This window comes from Harmonia axyridis, chromosome 4 (assembly GCF_914767665.1).
Source record: "Harmonia axyridis chromosome 4, icHarAxyr1.1, whole genome shotgun sequence".
Lineage (NCBI taxonomy): Eukaryota > Metazoa > Arthropoda > Insecta > Coleoptera > Coccinellidae > Harmonia > Harmonia axyridis.
The window spans coordinates 39,310,496-39,337,485 of NC_059504.1; the positions used below are offsets into that span (position 1 = coordinate 39,310,496).

The 26,990-nt window shown below is 32.4% G+C and overlaps 1 protein-coding gene across 1 annotated transcript; it reads left to right on the forward strand.

Moving 5' to 3' along the window:
• Positions 1–25,325: 25,325 nt before the first annotated feature.
• On the forward strand, positions 25,326–26,557 carry LOC123678712 (ankyrin repeat and SOCS box protein 3-like). Its single transcript, XM_045615863.1, has one exon. It carries the CDS (start codon positions 25,550–25,552, stop codon positions 26,555–26,557), a length of 1,008 nt encoding a protein of 335 aa, XP_045471819.1. The 5' UTR covers positions 25,326–25,549.
• Positions 26,558–26,990: the final 433 nt, after the last annotated feature.

The window sequence follows — 26,990 nt, forward strand, 5'->3', positions numbered from 1 at the left end:
TTTTCTTGGGGGATAATTGGAAAAAAAAATTACCACAACGTTTACTCATATCTGTAAAGTGAGAAAAGCAGGTTTTATAACGAACTTTGAACCAAATTATTCAAAAAATTTGTTTTTATTACCAATAATAATAATAATAATATATATTTATCCTTTAGACCATTATTACATCATATACACAATATCAATTATATATACAACAGCAACAACTATAGGTATAGGATATGTCAAATACAAAAAATAACCTAAATTAAGCTTTTTTATCTTTCGCATATATTCATCAACACTATAAATACATTTAGACAACAACAATTCAGAGAGTGAGGTCTTGAATATTTTCTCATCCTTCAAATTTTTCAGTGAAGCTGGCAAATCATAGAACAATTCGACTCCCATGTATTTGGGACTTTTTTCAAAGGCAGAAATGGAGTGCTGAGGTATCACAAAATCATTAGAAGACCACGTGTCATATTTATGACAAAAATTATTCCTATTAAATGAACTCAAATTTTTTCTAACATAAATCAAAATCTCCAATATATACAAACTTGCCAATGGCAACACTTTAAATTTCTTGAACAAAGATCTACATGATGTACGGCTTGATACACCTGCCACATACCTTAGCGCTTTATTCTGAAGTCTAAAGACTCTTCTCCAATGTACAGAAGCCCCCCAGAACAAAATACCATACAATATTCTCGATTTGAAGTGTGCATTATAATATAAAAGGCATATATCCCCATCAGTGAGTTGTTTCAATCTGAACAGGGCATAACAAACCCCGAAAGCAATCTACACAATTCATCCAAATGCTGTTGCCACGATAGGTTCGCATCAATAATGACACCCAAAAATTTTGCCGAATGGACCTGTTGAATCGATCTATTTTTGACTCTTATCAGTGAACTTTTATTGATATATTCAGCTGTGTTTTTAAGTGTGAAGCTAATAAAGGCAGTTTTATCGGTATTCAGAAATAGACGATTGCTATCGAACCATTCAGATAAACCATGTAAGCGCAATTTTGCCCTTTCTACAGCTCCATTCGTGGTTGGGTGAGAACATAGCAATGTATTGTCATCTGCAAACATTGTCAAATCGAGAGGACAATCCATGATGTCAGGCAAGTCATTCACAAATAGGAGAAATAATAGCGGTCCCAAAACTGAACCCTGAGCCCTGAGGTACACCGCACTCCACATCCCGGAACGAAGATCTTATTCCGTTAATTTCTACCATCTGTTCTCTATTTTTTAAATAAAATTCAATTAGTTGATTTACGATACCTCTAAATCCCAAACACTTCATTTTATAGAGAAGTAAATCATGGGGTACCAAATCAAATGCCATGGGCGCCCGCAGGGGGGGGCCAGGGGGGGTCATGGCCCCCCCTGATATTTTGATTGCCTCATTTTTCAGCACGACAACCCTCAATATTACTTTCTCAATCCAGAGGGCATGGAAAAAAGGAAGTAATGGATTCTCAACAATTTTCCGGTTTTCGATGACAATCATGGACGCCTTATCGTTTTTCAATAATTTTCATTTTGCCCCCCCTGAGAAAAATTTCTGCGGGCGCCCATGTCAAATGCCCTACTGAGATCCATCATGACAGCAAGGCACTTGTTCCCATCATTCATACTTTCATAAAGTCTTTCAATAAAATTCATAATTGCCGATTGTATTGACCGTCCCTTCCTAAATCCATGTTGACAGTTGGATATTATAGTGTGCTTTTGAAGGAACGACAACATTCTGTTGAATATAAGACGTTCATAAACTTTTTTGATATTTTTTGATTGTAGATCACTAAGTCTATTTGAAACCATTTTCGAATAATTGATTTTAAAGAATTGTTTGTTACTGGGACACACTACAACAGCACCAAAGGACAATGCTTTTAATAGTAGGTACCTCGTATTAATGACTGTTCTCATCTTGATTATTCAGAATTGTGGAAATTATCCAGGATATCGTTTTATATTGTTTAACAATGAAGAACAAATGAGAATTTTCAGAGGCATCTACCGTCAAAACTAGCGTATAGAAGAACTTTGGCCTTCTGGACTTTTTGTTCAGCAAATTGGACAGAAGGTAGGGGAAAAGGGGGCAATGAGAGTCAGAGGGCAATGGTGGTCAGCGTTCTACCACAGACTAACCAGACAATTCACTCTGCCGTTTTTAGGCACGGCGTTTCGTTGACCTTGAGTTTCACTATGAACTACTGTAGTAAAAAATGACAAAGATAACCAAACTTCCCACTCTTTCTAAAAGGTTCAAAACGCATGTGATTTGTCAGATTAACCCATTCAAATTTTTGAATTCACCGGACTGCTTATATTCAACTCCTATTCTCTTTGAATATTGAATGCCAAGCAAAATTCATCAAAGTATTCAAAATACCTGTTTTTTTAAAAACATTAAATATATTTCTTTGAATTAAAACAACAAAGGAACTAAATATTTTATCATTTATAATATATTTGGAATTAGTAAATATGGAAGCCGGTCAAGGTAAAAAACGTACGAAGTGTTCTGTTAAAAATTGTAATAGTGCAAGATATCAAAGGATTTCTACGAATTCCATAAGATTCTTCAGATTTCCTAATCCAGTTTATAAGGACCGAGTGATGCAATGGAAATTGGCTTGTAGTGATGACATAATAATGAACAAAGATGCAATGCTGTTATATTCAAATAACAGAATATGCAGTATCCACTTTGATGCCAACCTAATGACAAATCACTGTTTATGCAAATGCAATTCCAACATTGAATCTGTTCCGAAAACCAAGAGGAATAGATGTTCAAACCCAAACAGAAGATAAAATGGGAACCGAAGGAAAACGAGTTGCACATATAGAAACTCAAACAACCAAAGAATTATCTCACCAAACACCAAGAAAAAGAAAGTTGAGGCATCTAATTGAGGTAATATATAGTTAAATTTGGAGAATATATAGTCAATAAAAAAAACCTTATTTTTCAGTCAAAGGAAAATTAAATTAAAAGAATTAAATTAAAGACATTCAACCTCGAACAGTCTATTCAGGAAATAGATCCCTGTAAGACACAACTATCTAAAGACAAATTCAAAAAGGCTTGTGATATTCATCGGCCAAATAGTTTTGGAAATATAGCCAAAATAATCAATGATCTCAATGATAAAAATCTAAAAGGAAGAAGATATACCAAGGAATTCGAACAGCATGCCCTTTCATTATATCATTCCGGGCCTAAAATTTATAAAAGAATGGTTGCCATATATAATTTTCCATCAGTATCTACATTGAGAAGAATGACAGAGAATATTCAGAAAGGAACTGGTTTAAATGATTTTATATTCAGAAGTCTCAAATGGCGACTAGAAGGTAAAAGCAAAGAAGACAGGATGTGTGCTTTGTCAATGGATGAAGTATCGATCAAAGCAAATTTGCAATATGATACAAAAAATGATGAAATTGTGGGTTTCCACGATATTGGTTAGCATTAAGAGCTGAATTTTTTCATTTGCTGAATACTTGATATATAGATATAGAAAAAGTTTTTACAAAACCTTTTTATTTCAGGCAAAGAGAAAAAATATATCCCAGCAAAAAATGCCTTAGTATTGATGGCAAGAGGAATAAACGATAATTGGAAGCAGCCATTAGGATATTATTTTTTAAATACATCCTGTAGTCCAACAGACCTGAGTGGAATTATTGGAGATTGCATCGACAAAATGGTTGAAATAGGACTTGATGCAAGAGTCCTAGTGTCTGATTTGGGCTCTAACTTTGTTGCATTTTCAAAAAATTTAGGTGTATCTGATAAATATACTAAATTTGATATGAATGGAAAGGAATTGTATCAAATAAAAAAAAGGAAATAAACAGGATTCATTCATTAGTGTTGTATTTCTTAGCATATTTAATGATTTTTTTTTTGACAAATATTTCTTTCGAAAACATACATTACACATTCAGGCTCATCGAATTTTTCAATCAATATCTAAATGCACAGAAGATCAACAACTAGATACTAAACAAAACAACATATATTAAAAATCAATTTCTATTCGATACTGATTCAAATTGGTATAGATTTTCATTGAGCCTGCTACTAGCTCTGATGAGGAACACTGCACAATTGATAATTAATTTGAAATGTTGCAATCAAATCAATGATAGAGATTGCAATATATCTAATGAAAACTAATATGGATTCCTCATAATTTTCAGAAATGAAAAGCACATACTTAACATTTCATTTTAGACACTTTCAAAAAACAAGAGTATTTCTGAGAGCTTTAAAAAGGTACACCGCAAGAATTAAAAATTACACCACACTTCTAACAATACACTAAAATAACTGAGTGTGAAAGTATGTATCAAAAATGAAATTCCTTGGAATACTAGCATGATTACTAAAAAAAACGTCTATTGGTTGCTTCTTAGAATCTTATTAATGTTCTAAGGGTTGCTTGGTATCTCTGAGATTCAAAAAATCTTTTTCGTCTTACTGATGAATGACTGTTTACGGCAGACTATGATTGCAAGGAGAGCTCGAGCAGCGATCCTACATTGAGAGAAATATTTGAATGTAGAAATATTTGCGATTAATATTTTAAATCAAGCAAGAACAAAATAAAATTTATTTTCTTAGAACCGTCATTTTCAATAACATAACCTAAGCGAACGCAAAATCCACGATTCAAATTGAACTATCGCTGCGATTAGTCGAAAGAATCAATCTAGCTCTCTGATTGGTCACCCCGAATCACCCCGAACTCATTCATAAATACGAGTAGAGCGAATTCGAGGTCAACGAAACGCCGGTGACGATTTCCTTCGTAAATGCATAGAGTGAAACATCTGTAGTAATCTGTGGTTCTACGTCCTAGACGAAAGTAGCTAAACAAACAAATATCGTCCATAACGACACGTTAAGTGATACCTCGCGGCCCTTCGCTCGCCCGTTCAGTACACGTCCACCATTTGCACTGGAAGGACGATCCGATGTTTCGCGCGCATTTGATGTAATTTTACGTGTTCACGAAATGAGCGGTAAGTACACCAATACATGAAAATCAAATATTTAAAGTAGGTTATTGTGTGTCTGTAAGCTTCAATTGTCGATTCAAAAAATATTTCCGGTATTTCAATGGCATATAAAAGTTTTATTCAAATTTGTTTCAAATTTAGTACGATCGGGTTATGAGAGTCACTGCAGTGCGCAATCAGTGTAAGGTATTTCAAAAAATTTATTCTCATTAATCTCTATTCCAGAAATGCCAAAAATACGTCAAAGGTCAACGAGTAAGGCTCAGTGGTCATCTGAAACACTGTCAAAAGCTGAGGTTCTCATAAGTCAAGGCCACTCTATGAGAAGTGCTGCTAAAACCTTGAATATACCTTTTTCAAGCCTCCAAAAACGTGTAAAGATGAACAATTCATCGGATCCACGTCTAGGACGACTTCCTGTATTCACAGCAGATGTGGAAAAAGTTTTTTCAGGCCGGATAAAATACTTATCTTCTATTTTTTATGGAGTCACAGCGATTCAAATAAGGAAAGCCGCCTACCAGTATGCAGAAGAGCTTAAAATTAAACACAATTTCGACAGGAACGCTAAAATGGCTGGACGAGACTGGCTAGATGGCTTTTTGAAAAGAAATGGGATCTCTGTACGAAAACCTGAAGCTACAAGTGTCAACAGAATAACGGCTTTCAATAAAAAAGAAGTCCAACTGTTCTACAAACTATTAGGAGATCTAATGGACAAATATAAATTTACTCCTAATAATATTTATAACTGCGACGAGACAGGCATCTCCACAGTGCAAGATCCTGGAAAAATATTGGCTCCCAAAGGAATGAAAAAAGTTGGTTCCATAACAAGTTGGGAAAGAGGAAAAAATATTACACTATTGTGTGCCATGAGCGCTGCTGGTAGTTTTGTCCCACCAATGTTCATTTTTCCGAGAAAAAGAATGACTCCTCAGCTTGAGAAAGACGGACCTGCTGGAGCTATATACAAGTGTTCGGATAATGGCTGGATTAATGAACACCTATTCTTTGAGTGGCTACAACACTTTGCTATGTATACCAAGCCATCATCACAGGCGCCTATTTTATTAATACTGGACAATCATGCCAGTCATTCTTCTTTGATGAGTTATGATTTTTGTAGGCAAAATAATATACATATGCTGTCACTGCCTCCACATACATCCCACAGGATGCAGCCGTTAGATCTCACATTTTTTGGTCCTCTTAAAGCTATTTACAAAAAGGAGTGCGATTTATTTTTAAAAAATCACCTTGCAGAGAAAATTACCCCTTACGACGTGGCGGCTATTTTGAATAGAGCATATTCTACCGTGGCATCTATCAATAAAGGTGAATCAGGATTTCGAGCATCAGGTATTGTCCCATATAATCCGAATATTTTTTCTGAAGAAGATTTTACCGCAGCTGAAGTGTTAAACCAATCTGATGTAGTTATTCAAGATACCTCAATCGTCATTCCATCTACGTCTGCTCCAACAGATCCAATATCATCTACATCATCTGGCACAATACATCCAATGCCATGTCATTCAACACCACCTACATCACCTGCAGAAATACATCATATGCCATCAATACCACCCATAGTAGTCGATTCAATACCATCGACATCATCTGAAACGTTAGCTCCTGGAACATTGCAATACAATATTGACGATCTACTTCCGTTACCAGCCAAAACGATTCCTGAAAAGCCCATAAGAAAAGGACGATCGAAGCAACACGCAAAAATTATGACATCAACGCCCGTCAAAGATAGTCTCATGGCAAAAGAAAATAAGAAAGCATCTAGAGCAGAAAAAGGAAAAAACCTTATGCCGAAAGGTAGCAAGAAGCAGAATAGAAGGAAAGATGCCGCAAATAAGGCCAAAAGGCGCGTACTTCAAGATCTAAATAACTCTTCTTCAGAATCAGATATTAGTCTTAATCAGATATGTGACGATGACGAAGACGACGATTTGAATAAATGCCTTGTCTGTGATGAATTTGGTCGCACCAATGAACTTTGGTACAGATGCACTTCTTGTGGCTTATGGGCACATGCCAGCTGCTCAGGATGGGACTCGCCCAAAGGTTACCTTTGCGACAATTGTTAGGTAGGCTAGGCTGACTCTCATTGTCCCCATAGTGACTCTGATTACCCTCAGATGTGGACAATAGTGGTCAAAGCTGTTTTTTTCTTAGGTTTGATAGCAATTAATATGTAGCTCTTAAGAAAATAAAGCTGTCTGAAACTGAAAGGGTAATGATTAAACTACCTTAAAAATTGATTGAAATAAAGATGAAATAAAAATTGTGTATTTTATTGTACATCTTGCTTAAGTGACTCCCATTACCCCCTTTTCCCCTATCCTTGTTTCAAATGTTTTTGATTGGTTGAGTGGATTAAATTAAAGTAGTATTGAAAAAAATCTTCTCAGTTTTAAATAGATTTAAATAGGAACTGGATATCAAGTATTTTGAAATATTTGCAAGAATTTACAAAATGGGAAATTTTGAATCATACTTACTGAAATAGTGGATTTTTCATGTAAATGCAACGATGTTTCTCATAATTTAAAAATAGTTTAGGGAGATAATAGGCGTAAATTTATATTCGACAATTTACTATAATATTTTTTATGGTGAAGTTCAATAGTAAAAATGTAAATTCATTTGAAAATATAAATATAACCTTTGAAAAATGTTCAATTCGAATTTAATGAACGATTTTTTAATACATATTTAAATGCATAATTTTAGTGTTTTAGATGCATATTTAAATGTTATAATAGTTTGAAACTTTCAACTGCATACTTTTTCCGAAGCCTAATTATTATTATATTCGCTGCAAAAAAGGAGGAAATCAATTCAAATAAACTGACAAATGCACTGCGAGCATAATGAGAAATGGTCAACTACTACGATAACATAATCTGACCTTTTAGTCAGCTGGTTGTGTGTAAAATCTATTCATATCAGAAATTTTCCATCAAAATTTATGTATGATATTCTCCTTTTTTTTATTTTACTATAATTTAATTTCCGGGCAATTATCACCATTTCATCATTGCCAATTTTCTCTTCGAGAATTAAAAAATCTATAGCAGGGCTAATTCTATTGAAAATTCAAGGAGGATAATTCAAGCTACCGTCAATGAATTTAGAGAAGGAAGCAGAAACCTTCTGGCTTCAATTTGAGTCTAACCCCAAGCGCCACTACTACGTCCACATTGAAATTTCCATCAAGGAACAATTTTCCACGTAACAATGTTACGATACAGTTGACGACTCCCTAATCGTTCGCGTAAAACAATTTAAATAGGAGCGAAAACAATTTCCACACCTACGTGTTGTTTCACGCTTATTTTCATCAGAAAATCGAACACTGTATCGAGTTTTGATTTTGAAAGATGGCTTGATTGAACGAAAAAAGTCCTTCTAAGATTTCGAGGAATTCGGAAATATATTTCTCTAATTCTGTGGTTATTCCGTTCATTCTTCCACATCTTGTAGAACAAAATCGTGCGAGAATATATCAGAAACGCACAGTTTTCATGGTTATATTTTATTATTCCATGTTGGTACTCCGAACTTTCCGCCACGGCTTTATCTGTCAATTCATCAATTTGCCTTAAAGAAATTAGTTCTGCCAACCAACATTTTTCAATGCAAAAATCACTAAATTATATTTATGGAAATATTTCATTAATTTCAACGAAAATGCAATGAATTAAAGAAAATAATGTATAATACTCGTACAGAAGGCTCATTCTACCACTCGTTCATTCCAAAACTCGCCACTTCGTGGCTCGTTTTTGAATTTTGAACTCGTGGAAGAATATCAATGCCTTCTGCACTTGTATTATAAATAACTATTCTCTAATTCTGTGGTTATTCCGTTCATTCTTCCACATCTTGTAGAACAAAATCGTGCGAGAATATATCAGAAACGCACAGTTTTCATGGTTATATTTTATTATTATATGTTGGTACTCCGAACTTTCCACCACGGCTTTATCTGTCAATTCATCAATTTGCCTTAAAGAAATCAGTTCTACCAACCAAAATATTTCAATGCAAAAATCACTTAATTATATTTATGGAAATATTTCATTAATTTCAATAAATATGCAATGAATTAGAGAAAATAATGTATAATACTCGTTCAGAAGGCTAATTCTACCACTCGTTCATTCAAAAACTCGCCACTTCTTGGCTCGTTTTTGAATTTTGAACTCGTGGAAGAATATCAATACCTTCTGCACTTGTATTATAAATAACTATTCTCTATTTCAGTATCGTAATGAGTTCATTACAGTACTAAAAACAGTGCTGTAATGAACTCATTGCAGCATAGTTTTCGGTTATATTTTTTGTTTTGTGGTTGTCCACACAGACTTCCAATCCTGTCAAAATTCAACACACATCAATTGTCAATATAATATAATTTGGATTAAGTGAAATGATTTGCGACATTATTCGCAATTTATCTTAATTCTGTTGGTGTTAAATCAATTTTGGCACACATAATTCACGAATTCAAATTATGAATTATTTCAAAATTCGAAACGTACGATTCAAACTCATATTCCGTAATTTGTCAATTTTCGTAACAGTCACACCAACCGCCAAGATGCAATACAAATGTCACTAGAATGTATAATCTGAATTTTTCATTGTATTTCTATAATATTTCACAAAGCTTGACTGAAATAGAGAAAATATCATTTAATACTCGTTGCAGAAGGCAATTCCAACACTCGCTCCTTCGTCGCTCGTTTTCGAAGTTCACATTCGTGTTGGAATAGGAGCTATTCTGAAACTTGTTTTAGAATATACTAGATATTATGTGCAGATTTGGAAAATATTTTGAACTGATAGGATGCAATATAATCTAATGCTGTTTCATTAAAAATCTTCAAGGACATTCGATCTCTGTTTTCGAAATAGTTAGATATCAGGAAGCAGATAATTGAAATCTTGATTCGTTCTCCAGTTCCTGAAAAAAAAAACTGTTACAAAGATTCCGCTATATCTTGGTTTCCGTTCGAGATAACTGAAAAATTCTAAAACGATTTTTTTCAGTAATTTTTATGATAAGGGATTCATCCAGCCAAGTAGCTTGGCATTTTAACCGACTATTTGACTTGAAAATCAAGCTCGTGAAAATTACATACTTGAACCTGACTTGAATTGATTTTGGATATTCATTACTTGACTTGATATCAAGCTACTTGATATTACTTGAGCTTGATATGTACACATCGCACGGCATATAATTCTGTAATCTCGTGCGCGGTTAGACTAAATAAGGGGATTCCTCGAGCGCCGAGAGACTGAAGCATTCGCCAGTGTGACTTTATAAGTAGTTTTCCCATATTTCAATTAAATCAATTGGTAGATTTTGGTAGTTTCAGAAATATCTTTCCAAACTTGAGCAAAATGACTAAGCACTTTTTTATCAACGCCAGCATCTTCAGCTCCTATTGAAATACAATTTTCCAGAGCTGCTGTTACAGATACAAAAACCCGCAATAGGTTAGGCGACAAATCTATAAGATGCCCCATGTGTCTTAGATCCTGGATGGAAAATTATGAAATCAAACAAAACCAGGAAGTTTCTCAATATCAAGAAACTTTATTTTTTTATTATTTTTCATTTTGTTATGATTTATAGTGATTTCATTTATGTTTCTATTCTAATTCTATTCAATTCTATTCTAAAAAAGTTGATATTTTTGGTTCTTCCATACAATGAGTTTAATAAATAAAAGTGTTTTTTGCAAGGTTCCTTCTCATTTCTTCATTTTTTTAAGATGTGACGCTACACAATAAAACTGCTAAAAGTTAAGTAACTTGATATGATTCAAGTACTTGATGAATAAATACTTGACTTGCTTGAGATTGAAAAACTACTAGAAAAAGATCTGTAAACAAAGTCTTGGCATTGCCTCTATAGTTTATTTTTTTTATACTTTAATACTTTATTTCTCCATAACTTACAAGCTGTGTTCCCCCCGCGAGCTCAAGAAAGCTCAATAATTAAGTATTGTTATATCTGTTTTTTGTTCTTCAATGAGTAATCCAAAAATCTAATAAATTCCAATTGCTTTATAGAATTAGTATTTAATCGAAAAATATATTCAGAAAAGTAACTTCAAGAATTTCTTCACCTCTTACCCACTTGAAGATAATAATAGAATGCAATAAAATTTTAAAATTGACAAATAAAAAATAATTTCATGCGAAAATGCTTTTAGTGAGTGAGTTAAAGCTGTTATGGGCGAAACACTTCAGGTAATTTAATAGTAACTAGTATAAAAGCATTTCAATAAAAAACAGAAAACTTGAATACAAATAGTACCTATATTTTTCATACAAGTTTAATCAATCATTCATGTCATGACCAGTTTCAATAAATAGTGACTTTAGAAAGTAATTTACACATCGGCTGATAAATTGGTTCCAATTTTGAAAGTTACAGTACAACTGTGATGTCAAAATTTTTCATACACTAAATGGATTCTTTGAATTGTATTTCTGTCTTATTATGATATGGCTCTTCCATTCACTAAACTACACTATTTAAATTTATCAACCAGTTTTTTCTGTTTTCTTCGCCAGTTTAGACACCACAGCTAAAATGATCCAGAAGAGTTATTTGATAAGAATTTTGCAAGCAGGTTGGTATCCAGTGTCCATCAGTAATGCAACAATTTGTGAAGAGCCTTTGGTGAAAAGGAATATGCATATTTTAACGATCTTCAATGGGATCTTTCATGGGCGACTCTTAAATGAATAGATATCGCTTCATTGGATTTCCTTGAAATGAGATAGCATTTCACTATATTTTCACGTTATATAATCTGAATTTCAATTTATAAAATCATGACTGTATGCGTCGCTTCGTAATAATCGTAATTTCGAAAATTCAGGATCTTTCGGATACAAAAATTATGAAAATAATTTAAACTGGTTATTTCTATGATGAACCATAGCAAGTTTTAGTGATATTTTTGTAACCAGAAATAAAGCCGCGACTAGACGTTCATGGCCTACTTCGATGTCAATAATTCCTGAATGGACTGTACCTACATTCAGTTACCTATATAACATTCATACAGGGTGGCCAAGAGATTGACGTCAAAAAGAAAAAAAACAGGTCCCTCGTTTCATTGGCTATTCGAATCACCCTCAGAATTATGTAAATTATGCGATTTTCCAAGGTTTTCGAGTTATGAATTTTTTATGAACTTTGAGAATTTTCGACTTGACTATCATAAAGAAGTGAAAGACTTTTCTGTGAAATTTTTGTTGGTAATTTAATTTCTACTTTTAATCATAATATAACCAGCTTTTATTCTGAGCTATATGAAAAATCAATTGATATGTTCAATCCACAAACTACAGCCCGAAAATATTCATTTCAATTTTAAATATGAGGTAAATATAAAAATAAAACATTATTTTATTTATTTTCAACAAAATTGAGATATTTCAATATAATTTGGTTGTCAAGGTGTACTTTTCTTCAAATATTCATGAAAAAATGGGCTGATATTTCGGTCATAAAAAATTATTACACTCAAATAATAAAATACATATTTCGAAGAAATCGTAAAAAGTTGGAAAAAATTATCGAAACCAACTGTCATAAGCTAAATATAGCTTTTGAGAAATTTCTTTGGAACTTACGACATTAGGAAATTAATGTTGATATAAACTTTACCTATTCTCATTCAATCTATAACAAAACAATATCAATCGAATATTCTTCAAATACATTCAATTGCAATATCGATATTCCGGAAAATGGAGTTTATTCCATTCATAAATCCTGAAAAAACCTAGAGATATCATTTCATGACGACTGGACCTGATTAGTGATTTCATAATAACTTGTAGCATTGTACTTGTTTATCAGAAATACACGCCACTGGCGTGAATTCTTATTACAGAGCAGAAAAATATCAAAATATAGAAATCTTCTGACCACTCTATTTCAAATATTTTAGTTCTTCAAAATAACACCAATTTTTTCAAAGGGCTCCACTTTACGGACCAATTTTTGACAGTAAAATTCGAGGTTAAACGTGAGTGCAACTAGATGGCGCTCAACATTAACAAAATCGAAATAAGCACTACACTGGCTTACTATCCTTTCTTTATACTATGCTTATACTATACTGAAAGTAAGGTTTACTATTTGAACATTCTGCCAGTTAACACAGTGGTAAAATATTACACGTAAATTGTACGTCAAGCGTCATTTTGGGTTTCTGATACGCATTCTAATTTTTCTTTTCAAGTTGAAAGCTCCAGATATTATAGATTAGTTAATTTACCACTGTGCAGGGTGGCCAAATAAGAGAGGTAAGCGGCTATATCTCAGGATCCACTCATCGTAGAGACTTGCGGTAAAAATTTTTACTATTAAAGTGCACAAGAAAACACACTGGAAATTATTTTCATGTTAATACCTCTACCGCTAGGGGGCTTAATAGCTATCGCCGAGTAGATAAATGAATTTTACTTGAAAATATTTCATATCGAGTTGATGAAAAAAATATCATCACTGTAATCCTTGGAAAATTCTGTATCTTTTTGAATTATCACTTTCGATTTTACGACATCAAACAAGGGGGGGAGAAATCGGACTGATTGAAATGTCTGTAACTTCAGTTTGGCTCAACATTTTTGAGCAAATTAGTTTGTTTGGGAGATAACATCTTGTTGATAAATTTGTGTTTGTTCCTGCTGATGGGGTGTGCTCAGTCAGATGTTCACAGTTTTGTTCATTTTCCTCTAAAATTTCGAATGTAATGATAGAATTTTCTTATGTAACTCCAGAACGCCTGAATCAATCGCTTTGCGACCTTCTAGTTTCTTCATACAAATTCAACGAAATTTATGTTCCTCTTAAGAAAATTCTATCATTACTTCGAAATTTTGGAGAAAAATTCACAAAACTATGAACATCTGACTTAGCGCCTCCTATCAGAAGCAGAAAAAACAAATTCATAATGAGTATATTTTTTCCTTAATCAACAAGATGTTATCTCTCAAAAGAAATATAATTTGCTGAAAAATGTTGAGCCAAACTGAAGTCACAGATATTTCAACCATTCCGATATCTCCCTTTTCCCCACCCTTATTTGATGTCATAAAATCGAAAGTGATAATTCAGAAAGATACAGAATTTTTCAAGGATTACAGTGATGACATATTTTCATCAAATTTATATGAAATATTTTCGAGTAAAATTCATTTTTCTACTCGACGATAGCTATTACGCCCCCTAGCGGTAGAGGTATGAAATGGAAAACAATTTTCAGTGTGTTTTCTTGTACATGTACACTATAATAGTAAAAATTTTTACCGCAAGTCACTACGATGAGTGGATTCTGAGATATAGCCGCTCACCTCGCTTATTTGCCCACCCTGTACAACATTTCAGAAACCAAAACGGATTTGACATCGCTGTTTTGTTGAATGTTGTATTAATTGAACGAAGATTTGATCAGGTTAGTTCAGAAGAGACAGGGTGATTCATGAAAATTGGCCCAAATTTCTGATATCCATAACTTGTGAATCAGCAGTCGATTTTGTTAAAATTTAGTGGGTTTATTCACTTCATACAATCCTTCAAAATGTTTCATGTAATTTTAATATTTCCAGGGCAGTGCTCAGATTATTGACTTTTTTCATTTAGACTTCGGAATCTGTTTTTTTACACGTTTTAGATGAATGTCGTTAATGCCATGATAAAATACATAATTCAGTGTAATGAATTCAATTTTTACTCTTAATGGTAACTTTTTTGGAGTACGGTCTTGCTTTTATTCGTGATGGTATTCGATGTTATCAGCTAAAATATTGAATTTTATAGCTTTTATTTGAAATTTTTTTCATTTTGAAACCCTCAGCACCTTCTGAGTGTCGTAACACGCTGCGTGAAATATTGATTTGAAGTGTTGGGTAGGATTCAGTTATTTAATTCTGTGCAGTTCAGAATAATTTAATTTGAGAGAAAAAAAAGTAAAAAATGAAATTCTAAAAAAACAGTGTAATTGTAAATTTTCAAATATTTCCCAAAACAAATGAAAAGATAAATGTACCTACCCAATCAACGATAAGAATTCTTCTTACCCTCATCAGCAAGTTAAGTTGAAGTGGAACTTGGATGGTGTCTCCGAGAGTGTCTTCAATGACCATGAACAGAGTGATCGAGCTCCAAAAACTATCATGGACACGAATAATTCTAGTGATGATTGCTGCTAGAGTTAAAAGGGTAACACTCATCCTTGTGGTTTTTTATAATCCCCGCCACTGGTAACCAGAATCAAAATTTGCCCACCCTGTATAATTGGATAATGTTGCATTCTGGAAATTGAGATGTAGTAATGGACGGTTGGACATATGAGGATATTGAATCAACAAGATTCAAACTAGTGCTGGGAATCATGAATGAATGATTTGAATATTCGAATATTCATTGAATATTTATTCGAATAATTGCGTTTTGCATTATTCGAATAATCACTGAATATTCGAATAATATTCAGTGAAAAGTTGAATAATCAATGACAACTTTTCTATTCATGAATAATCAGTGAAAAGTCGAGTATTCACTGAATAGTTGAATATTCGATGACTAGTTTTCTATACATGAATAATCAGTGAATAATTTTCTATTCAGTGAGTAGTTGGATATTTATGATTTCACAACTCATGTTCTGATGAACCAATAGAATCCGTAAATTTTCCATAGTTACGGAGTATTGATAAGTGAATATACTACTTGACGACGTGGTATAATCGTTTTGGTGTTTGGCCTCCTGCCCATATTGTGATCATTTCCATAGGGACGCCAAAAAATAAAAGTCAAGCTCAGTGAAATGTCATTGAATTATCAAAATGCAGTGCTTTGGTTATAGTTATTGAAATTATTCGTAATATAATCGTAACGAATACCACTCGAGCATAGACAATATATTTCGATTATAATAACCTCTTCACTTGACGTAGTTCGCGAAACACCACTCGAGATGCGCTCGCGTGATGTTTCACGAACTACGTCTCGTGAATCGAAGTATAATCGAATATTGTCTATGCTCTTGTGATATTATAACTTAATATTCGTTACTATTCATAAATATTCACTGGTGATGAGTAGTTAGTTGAGTAATTAATCATTTGTGAAGTTACGAATGAAAGTTTGAATGATCACTTAACTCACAGGAATAATTAAAACAAGGTTTTGTAATTTACTGTGGACAAATCGTTTTATTAATATTAAAATTACTGAAAATTACATATATTGAAATTGAAAGATATAATTGAATTAAAATTATTCATTCAATAGTAGAAACTAGTATACATCCAAAGAAATATGAATAGAATTGGGATTTTATCAATGAAAAAATAAAAAAAATTGAATATAAAATTCTAAAATTTGAATTCAGCAATAAAGAGTTCTGATAATAATGTGAGATTCTACATTCGAAATCTAATGCCATTTTTTATTCGATTGCAGAGTTTTTTCATTTGAAACCTTGGTTTTCTGTTCCGTATGCATTGTCATTTCCCTATTTCAGTGGTCAAATATTGTTTGATTATGAACTGCGAACCGACGAATCTTTCTATTCTTTTAAATCTGGGGTCTACAGATGTACACACATCAACTGGAGTAATATCCTCCTCTAATAAACCTGAATCATTAAGAACTCTACTGGGTGTTCAAAATGATAAAATTCATTGATGAATCATTCAAAGGTTATAATTGGGCTTATTTCAACAGGTACACCCCATAATTTATTTTCTCATTCAGTACACAACTTTTCAAAGATATTAAAATTTGCTATGTCATTTGGAATGAGCCCGATAATAACGTTTGAATGAGACATCAATGAATTGCCCCATTTTGAACACTCAGTAGAGTTCCCAATGTTCCCAAGTTCTTACCTCCATTTGTCTAGAATTCAATTCAATTGACTCATTCAAAATTTAATATTGGGTTTATTTTAACTGTTACACCCTATATTTCATTTTCTCAATCAGTAAACAACTTTTCAAAGATACTTAAATTTGCTACCTGATAAGAAATTTTAATACATGTTGTGCCATTTGGAATGAGCCCAATAATAACGTTATAATGACTCATCAATGAATTGTCTCATTTTGAACACTCAGTAGAGTTCCCAATGATTATCCAAAAGTGAGTAAGAGATTTGGAGGTATCCATTTGTCTAAAATTTCAAAATCTCAACCGAATAAATTCATTCATTTCGGAAATATCAGGTTTTTCCAAAGCCTCTTCACTTTATGAAAAATCGAAATATTTCAAAAGCTGTAAGTGTTAAAAAACTTAGTAAGAACTTCGGTTAATTTATTCATACCTAATTTTATGAAAGAACAATATACTAGCAAGATATTTATAATTCATAAATAATCAAATATCTCATGTTTGGAATCGCAAAATGGTCTAAAATATTTTATTTCACGAGATCAAAATAACTTCAATAAAATATGAAAATAAAGTTCATAATGAAAACTGAAAAGGTAGATAGAGGTATAAGGATTTAATATTCATTTGTATAATACAACGCGAGCATAAAAAATAAGGATATGATTTAGATAAAGGAATTGTGATCAAGTATTTTTACAATTCCCGACACGAAACAATCATATTTCCAGAAAATTAATCAATTTTATAGTTAACTACGCTGTATTGATTGAACTTTGTTAGACTTTCTTCAATCACGCAAATATTGAAATTCTTATTGATATTTGAAAAGAGAGAATGGCACTTTCTCCATTACCTTCAAGATTTGTATGAAACGTAAAATTTCCAAATCTTGATAATTCTCTATATCGGTACTTTATTTTATGAGAAATATCCTATGAAATGATTCAAAATTCTGAAATTACATATTCTACTTTTTCTTGATGAATGAATCGAGCACTAAATTTACACAAAAGTGCCAGCGTCACTGTATTGAATGCAGACATTCAATGTGATGCTTCATTTCAAGCTCAAGTTGATTTTTTTTGAATAGGGAATATATTTTTTTGCAGAATCTCATTATTCGTGAAAAACTAGCAACATTTTATTTCTCGTTTTTGCCAAAGAATGGATCGTTGTGGGGATATGAAGTTATGATTAGAAGAGTTATGATGAAAATATTCTAATCCTAAACTACTGAGCATATTTGAAGAAACTAATAATTCATGGAGGGACAAATAAGAAATCGAAAATATTTTTTTAAATAAAAGATACAATCAAGGATTAAATTAATAGCACATTTCACCTAATTGAATGTACAAAAGTTTACCATGATTAGCAATGCTCAGTCCTATCTTCTGTTCAAAGCTTCAGAAGGTTGATAAAAGCATCAATTAACGAGAAAAAACAATCAGGAGTAATAAATAAATAAAAAAAATACATTGATGAAAATGTTGTAATTACGAACAATCTAAAATTCATAATTATGTACTAAAGCTCATGTGTGCCGTTGGAAAAAAGGGTTAATTTCGAATATGTTCATATGGATTATAAAGAAAATGATTCTGCGAGAAATAAATTTGAAGTACTTCATCATGAAACACTGCATAATATATACTCAAGCATGAAACAGATTTTCAGAGAAATCAACATTATGGAAAAAAGACTATATTTTTTTAGTTTTTCGAGAAGAATAATATGCTGAAATGCAGAATGTATATTCCTCATATAAACCTGCTTAATTTTGACGTCAAACTCCAAGGTCACATAGAATGTCTGCATTGAATGTTCCCCTGAAGAACAGGTACATGCTTTTTTTAAGGAGTTATTTCAGTGGATTTCTTCAATGGGCCACCCCATCTTGTCTCAAAAATCAAACACCTACTAGGATTCTGTGATTTTGATTTGCTTAGAAGGCTCTATGTTGTTCTGGTTCAACCTCGTTTACTTTATGGAATATTGGGATGGGATCATGTTGTGAAGAGTCACCTGAGGAAGCTAGAAGTAACACAAAAATGATTAAGATAATTTATCGAAGGCCTTACTTGTTTTCGACAAAATGTTTATTTGCTTAGAGTGAAGTTATGGATCTTGACTCTGTCATTTTACAAAAAAAAACATAATGTTAATAAGCTTTAACGAACATCAGTCTAGTACCATAAATAGAGGAAATTGGATTATTTTTTCACGAACAACTAAAACTATAACAATAGGATTCCAACTTTCTTCAACACTTAATCAATTCAAGAAAAGAATGAAAAATTAGTTGAGGTTGATGTCGTCAGAGGGAGTTGATGAAATGCATAATAATCTAGATTCGATTTTGTAGAAATTAGTAAAAAGCATAAAAATAATCAGATTGATGGAAGGACACTGCTCTTGTTATAGAACACTCAATTTTTCTGTGTTCATCAACAGTTGAAACCATAGAAATATTGAGACTCTTAGATGAAAAAAGGTTTTTGACCATTTTCTGTTATTTATTTCACTACAAACCATACGATGTTATATATTTTTGAAATCAGGAAAAATTAAGCTTTCCAAAAATGGCACAGAAATTTAGTGTTCCCATTTGAAAAGACATAACTTTGGGTCATAGCTTCGTAATTAAAAACCCTTTTGAAAAGTCAAGCACGCCACTGGATTCTACGTAAAAAAGTGCCTGTATAATGTTTGAATTTCAGAGCTCTATCATCAGTATTAGCGGAAATATAAATGTTTTTCGATATCGCCATTTTTCCAATTTTCGCTTATAACTCGAAAACAAAAGAAGGTGGCCAAAAATGAATAGGGTATCAGATTTTGTCTATCTCCTCTGGTTTAAAAGTTGTAGTGCTAAAACATCGAAATTTGCCCACCCTGTACAGGGAATGTACAATTTATAATGATATCAACATACATCAGTTCGACCAAGATTTGCGCTCTATACCATGGCGCAACATTTACGATATTGTTATGCCGATGTTAAGGTTGACTTCATAAATGAGAATATAAACATACTGCTTGACTTACATTTTACATGCACCGAAAAAAAACGATTAAACTATCAAAACCGAAAAAGCAGCCTTGGCTTGAAAATGTTAATTATTAAATGAAACTACGCCATAAGGTTTTGAGTAAAAATAAAAAGCACCGTACTGAAGAGAATCGAGCCTATTATAAATTGATGAGAAACTCAACTACCTCAACAATTGAAAGTGAAAGAAAAGCTTTTCTACGAGAAAAATTATCAGTCAATAATAACTTCTGGCGAGATCTAAGGTACTATTGCAGTTTGAGAAACCCTGATGAAGTAAATCAGGCATTTTTTTCATCAATTCCAAATAGTCTGGTTGATCTGAAGTAAGAACGATTATAGACATAAAAATTGTAGAAAAAAGCATAAAAATTAAAAACAGCAGACATACCTTAGGATTGATATTAGACAATAAACTCAGATTTGATGATCACATCTCGAGCTGCATAAGTCGCGCCTATTTTAAGATGAGAAAACTTTGTGAATCTCTTATTTTGTCTACATTTAATTTTGGGGACATGGTGTATGGAGATTGCTCAACTGAAATTGCTAAAAGTAGAATTCAAAAAGTTCAAAACTCTTGTTTACGATTCATTTTTATAGAATCAGAAAAGGATCTCATACAAGCTGAGGGAGATAGGAAGGTTGAATATGAATTTCCGGAGAAAGCTTCATTCGGCATGTTTCCACCATAATGTCGTGATGAATAAACTACCTTGCTACGTACATCGAAAAATATTTTAAAGGACCGATGTTCTCAGTATTAATGTGAGAAATAAAGGTCTTATCACTATTCATAAAACAAGTATTTTTGAAAGAAGCTTTACTTACAATATCGCCAAGATCTACAACTCTCTTCCTTTTAGCCTCAAGCTTCTGAACATAAATAATTTCAAGGTGAGCGCTTTTCGATACTACCTCAATGCACAGAATAAATAATGATTTTTCTTCTTGCTGTTTCCTGAGTCCTGTTTTTTTTCCTTTTTAAAATAGTGAACACAGAACGCCTTTAAGTAAATAAATATGAATATCTTTTTGGGTTGAGTTGAGCAGGATATGCATTCATGACTGGACTCCGCCTTTTTTCACAATCGAGCTACAACTCCAATACTATATATGTTTGTACTTCTATTTGCGGAAATAAAGTTCATCATCATTAAAATTTCATCTTATTCAATTATTTCAGACATAGCATGAAGACTTTTCTTAATATACATCACCACACCATCATTTTTATTATAACTTGAATTATTATAGAAAATATCAAAATCCTCAATAACATACTCATTGAGGTCCTCAATTGTGAAGGTTTCGGAAAGAACTACAATATCTATATTTTTTCTATCGAGTTCATTTAAATAGATCAATAATTCCTTGAAATTCTTCCGCATACTTCTTATATTGAAGTGTATTAAATTGAGTTTATTATCACCAACAGAAAAAATTGCCTATCTGATGCCCAAGCCGATCCACCACGCTCACCTCCAGACTGCCACCTTACTCTACCTCATTGCTAAATTCCTAAAAACTCGAAATTTCAAACAACTGAAACTTAAAAATCAAAATAATTACATATTGAATGAAAATTGCTTGAATGAAATAATAATAATAATAATAATTATAATATATAGTTTATTGAAAAAGTACAATTTGTAAAAAAAATCAATAACATTTAGAATATAGTTTCAATAAACCGCAAAAAAAGGCAGATTGCCTGTGCGTGAGTTGATAGGATTTAAGATATTGGCTGCTATACTAATACTAATTCTATTTTAAAAATGAACATCTATTTTTGTTACATTGATTATTGTTTTTGAATAAATCCCTGACCTAGAAACCTGTTAAAGATCACCGAATTGTTTTTGATATTGTAAAAGTTGCAATTTGTTTTTTATTCTCACTGCGTTTCCATCAACGTTTGCGTAAATATGACCACACACTTGTTTTTCCAACGAAAACTTTATTGCACTAGTGCAATAAAGAACTTCTTTTTCCACTAAATATAGTTCAATAAAGTTTTGCTTTTTGCATGAATGTAGAAAAAAACTATTTTTGGGCCAGAAAAGGTAAACTGGGTGTCAATTATATAGGATTTGCTAACATATTATTTCTTTGGTTTACTTTGATCTGAAGCTTGGGCGCTACTCCATAGGTCGGGATCCTTCTTGGGGAGTGATTGAAACCTTAACACATGAAACTTATGGTTTATCGCCGAATTAACGATTACGAAAAACCGGCAGTGATTTCAGATAATTCCTCTTGACTTTGCGGTCGCACTTCTTGATCGAATCCAATTGCAAAGAACCGACGATTTTTACTTGGAATGATTTACCATTCCATTTTCATCCTTGTCACCTCACTTATGTTTTTTATGATTGAAACCGATTTTTTAAAACAAAACCTCATTTACAAACAGAAGCTTGCTTCCTAATCATCTCATTGACTGAACATTTCTAATTGGCACAACATATTAAAGTATTTTTAATAGTATCATATATCTATGATTAAATATGGTGTGCTGCTAGACACCGCAAAGTATGTGATTAAGCAATTAAACAAAGGATAAAATATATAATATTGAATAGGGACTTGAAAATATATCATATATGCTCAGAATGAGGCCATATTACATAATTATATACAGAGTGAGTCTTCGGCTTTGATTTCAACCAGAAATTCTCCAGGTCAAAGGAAACACTTTTTTCCGAGCTTTTTTCCTATTCGCCTCGATTGGAAAAGATAAAGGTTGTTGAACATCCAAAAGAAAATTTTAAGTTATATCTCGCAAGTGAAATAGAATCGAAGGAAATGATTTTCGGAATATAGTTTTCTATTGATGTGATGAATCTTTTTCGAACATAAAATTCCATCAAAATCCGGTCAACTCAAAAATGCCCGCTACACTGAAGTAGAAAAAAAAAGTCGAATCGGAAAAAATAGTTGAGAAAAAAAGAGTTTTTTTTGACAACAGCAATCTTCGGTTGAAATATATTTCCAAGTCAAAGACTCACCCTTCACAGTTAGGTGGATGATTTTCATACTTATATTGAAAATTTAATATGAATAGTCTCAACCTTTTATGGACTCAAGGTGAATTTTTTAATTTTTTTTTCAAAACGTTCAAGGTTAAAATGTCAGAGAAAAAACTTTTTGTTTTATAGAATCCATATTATGGGCAGTAGTGACGCTAGGGAGGGCGTAAATTCTCCTGCCCCCCCTAAAGTTTGACATACTAAGGCTAAATACTACTACTATAATTTCGCTGTACATTCGCCACCCCAAAAAAAATCCGGCCTCCCCTTGGCCACCCCTGTTTTTGAACGCTGGCGTCGCCACAGATTATAGGTAGGTACTAAGAACTTCTAAAATTGTAAATCGGTTCTGAGTATCAAATCTTAATGATTATACTTTCTATTTTCAGAACAGTTACTGACAATTGACTTGAAGACAACCCTTATGATTTTAAAGTTTCAATTATCCTCCCCATTTCTACCATTTCTACCTGAAAATGATTACTCATAACACAGAATGAATTTAAGACGATCTGATTGACATGTTATTTGTTTATAAATTACTGTAAGCCCTTCAACTAGTTGCAAAATTAAACATCATTATAGCTCTTTAAATGATCATTATGTTACATCCATAATGTGTCACTCCATTCAATTTTATCACTGAATTTTGTAATATAAGGTAACTACTTCTTCAGAAAGTCTCAGTTGAGTATTTTGCTTCGAAGTTTTACTATACGTGAAATATTGTTCCAGTATTTTAGTTGACAATTCGAGAGATCATGATGTCTGTTAATACAAGTTCAGTTTACAATTTTATTGTATATACTGGTGAAGAGAATTCTATTCTCAAGTATATTGCATCAAAAAAAAATGATGTTCGATTTCTGAATTTTTATTTAGAAGCTTTAGTGTTGAAAAGAAATCAGGAAAATTTTACAAGTAGGGACTACACAGTGGTATTCTCTCTTCTATTTAATGGAGCGAAACCTATGTCCAAGTGTGTAATGGATAAGAGACGATGTACGATATTGGACTTGGCTCTGGAAATTAATGGTAAGTTGAAATATTTTCACATAGTTTAGTTGTTAAAAATTTTCGAACTGTTTGCTTTGTTATTTCCTTTTACATTACCATATAATTCAACGTATGAAAATGAGGAAAGCACAGACGTGAGCTTTCGAGCACTTGTTCATTCATGGAAACCACGTATATATAGTTAGCTAAATAACATTTATATACATATAAATGTAAGAGCACTCAAAAGCTGCTTTCTTTACGTTAGTGATTCCTACATTTTTTTTCGTTATTCTTTTTGAATTTCAAATCTGTGGTTCTGATGATTTTATGTGCATGAATTTTGGAATAACTTTTATTCTGTACAGGGCGAGTCTTTCACTTGTACCTACATATATTTCAACAGTAGATTCTTGAGGTCGAAAGGAACATTCTATTACCATTTTAAATTTTCATGATGAGCTATATCACCCATGGAAACCGGCACATTGAATTTTTTCCATGCATATGGCATACCACTTTATTCTTGGAAATAAGTAACTATATTAGAAAAAGCATCATAAACTCACTTTCAATTCGTTGTATGAAGTAGAATTTAATATTCATAATACAATAAATGAGTTATCGCAATTTCGTTGGCCATAAATAGGTATTGAATTCTCTAGATTTTCTATTTAATTTTCGTTTCATGACGAACTGAGCTTGCAAACACCCATATTAGCTCTTTAGATGAATATCCCCATTCATTTTATTATCGTTGTTTATTTCATTTCGTACAGGAGTTAGCATTTAAACGGCGCATTATACGAGAAAATTTGATGAATACTTCTATTTTTCAAAATGGTCAAATATTCATTAATGAACGTTCAACTTACATTTAAGAGTTGACTTCTTCGATTTTCTGGCATCTTTATGGAATGTAATGGCCACAGTAAAGTAAATGAAATTTTGTGTTCAGAAAAGATTCATAATATCAAGGAAACTATATATTCCGACAATAATTTCCTTCGATAGAACCATTTCCAAGATATAGCCGAAACTTTTTTTTTATATTATTGGTTTTCAACAGCCTGTATATTTTTAACTAAGCCTTATCTGAATAAATGGTGAAAAAAAATTATTCCTTCGACCTCGGGAATCTTCGTCTGAAATATATGTACGAGTCAAAGACTCGCCCTGAATAATTCAGAAAAAAATATATTATGACATGTGATGAAAAAGGAAATAATAAGTCGTTGTCTTTAATGCTCCAAGAATTTATTCAACATTATTCTCCATTTCAATTTCAGATGCACGTTTGATTAAATCGTTCCTACTATTCTTTGAAGATTTTGAGAACGCCGTTTTCGCAGCTGTTCACTTTCAGTCTTTGAGACTGTTGGAGATCGCCCTAGAAGTAAATTCTAACTGGAATGGTCCAACCTCTCATTCTCGCGACACGCCGCTGCATAAAGCAGTATCAATGTCATCTTTGGATATATCAAGACATATTTTGATGAGCTGTGGAGGTTGGGAAGCGAGGAACTCCTTGGGAGAAACACCGTTGTTCTTCGCGGTTAAGAACAACCAAATTGAACAGGCGATTTTGCTAATACAATATGGAGCAAACGTCAGAGCGAGAGATAATAATTCTAATACTCTTCTTCATGTTCTATGCTCTCAAGAAGAGGGAATAAACATCGAATTCTTAGAATTCCTGTTGGATCTGGAATGTAATCCCAATGCATTAGATCAAGATGGACGAACTCCTTTGCAATTGATTGCTAAAAATCAAATTGTACCTTTTGCATTGGACTCTGCGAAAATATTAATTCGTAGAGGAGCAGATGTCAATCTGGGAAATGAAGCCGGCGAAACCCCTCTGCACATATTAGCCCAATATTGTGATCCAGACAATTTCTTCGCTCTTTTCAATTTATTCTTGGAAAGTGGAGTTGATACGAAGAGTATCACTTATAGCAATGAAACTTTCCTAGATATCTTATTAGCCGGTGTTTGTCTAAATAGACAAAAAAAGGTTTTGAGGTATCTGATTCTGAAAGATAGGGATGGAAAATTCCAATTTGGGGCTAACTTAATGTGTGCCAACTCGTTTTATTTCGAATATGAGGAGAAATGTAGAAGGGAGTTGTGCCGGTTGGAATCGAAAAAAATCGATCCATTTCAAACACAAGAAGAGAGTTCTCTTTTAAAGATACTCAAATCTAATGAAATCCAAATATCGAAGCTTTGTAAAAACCCAAATCTAAGGGCAATTATGTCCGAATTGGATGAAAGTCAATTTCCCATTTACGGTTTTGACCTTAGAAATAATTTTGAGTCAGGGTTAAAACTATTCCACGAAGAAGAGCAAGCTCTTGAATTTTTGTATGCAATATCAAACGGAGTCCTTGATTATGATTCCATGATCGTCATAATGAAATATATTCCACTGCAGGAACTAGGTAAACTAGGAAAATTTCTATCATAATCAAGGATTCATAGATATGCAATATATTGCTAAATTTAATATTTTGTAGATATGTATATATGTATATGTTTTTTTTTTAATTTAATTTGATTTGATGTGAATTTCTGTTTTTTGGTCTTTGTTAAATATGATTTTTTATGTAGAAATAAATGTTTTTGATTAAATGTCTTAGTTTTATTCGACTTTCTTCCTGATAATGGTTAACAAATTAGATACTATTAGAAAATTCTTCAATTGCATTTGTCATGAAGGAGAGGTTGTAATTCAATTCATTAATTCGCCTTTCGAAGTTTTTAATACCAGCATTAGTATTGTGCCACATTTTGTCATTGCATACTTCTTATTATATTTATATATTTATATTTATATATTTATATTTATATATTTATATTCATAAAAAAGGGATTTATGAATTAATTCATTACTTGGGCGT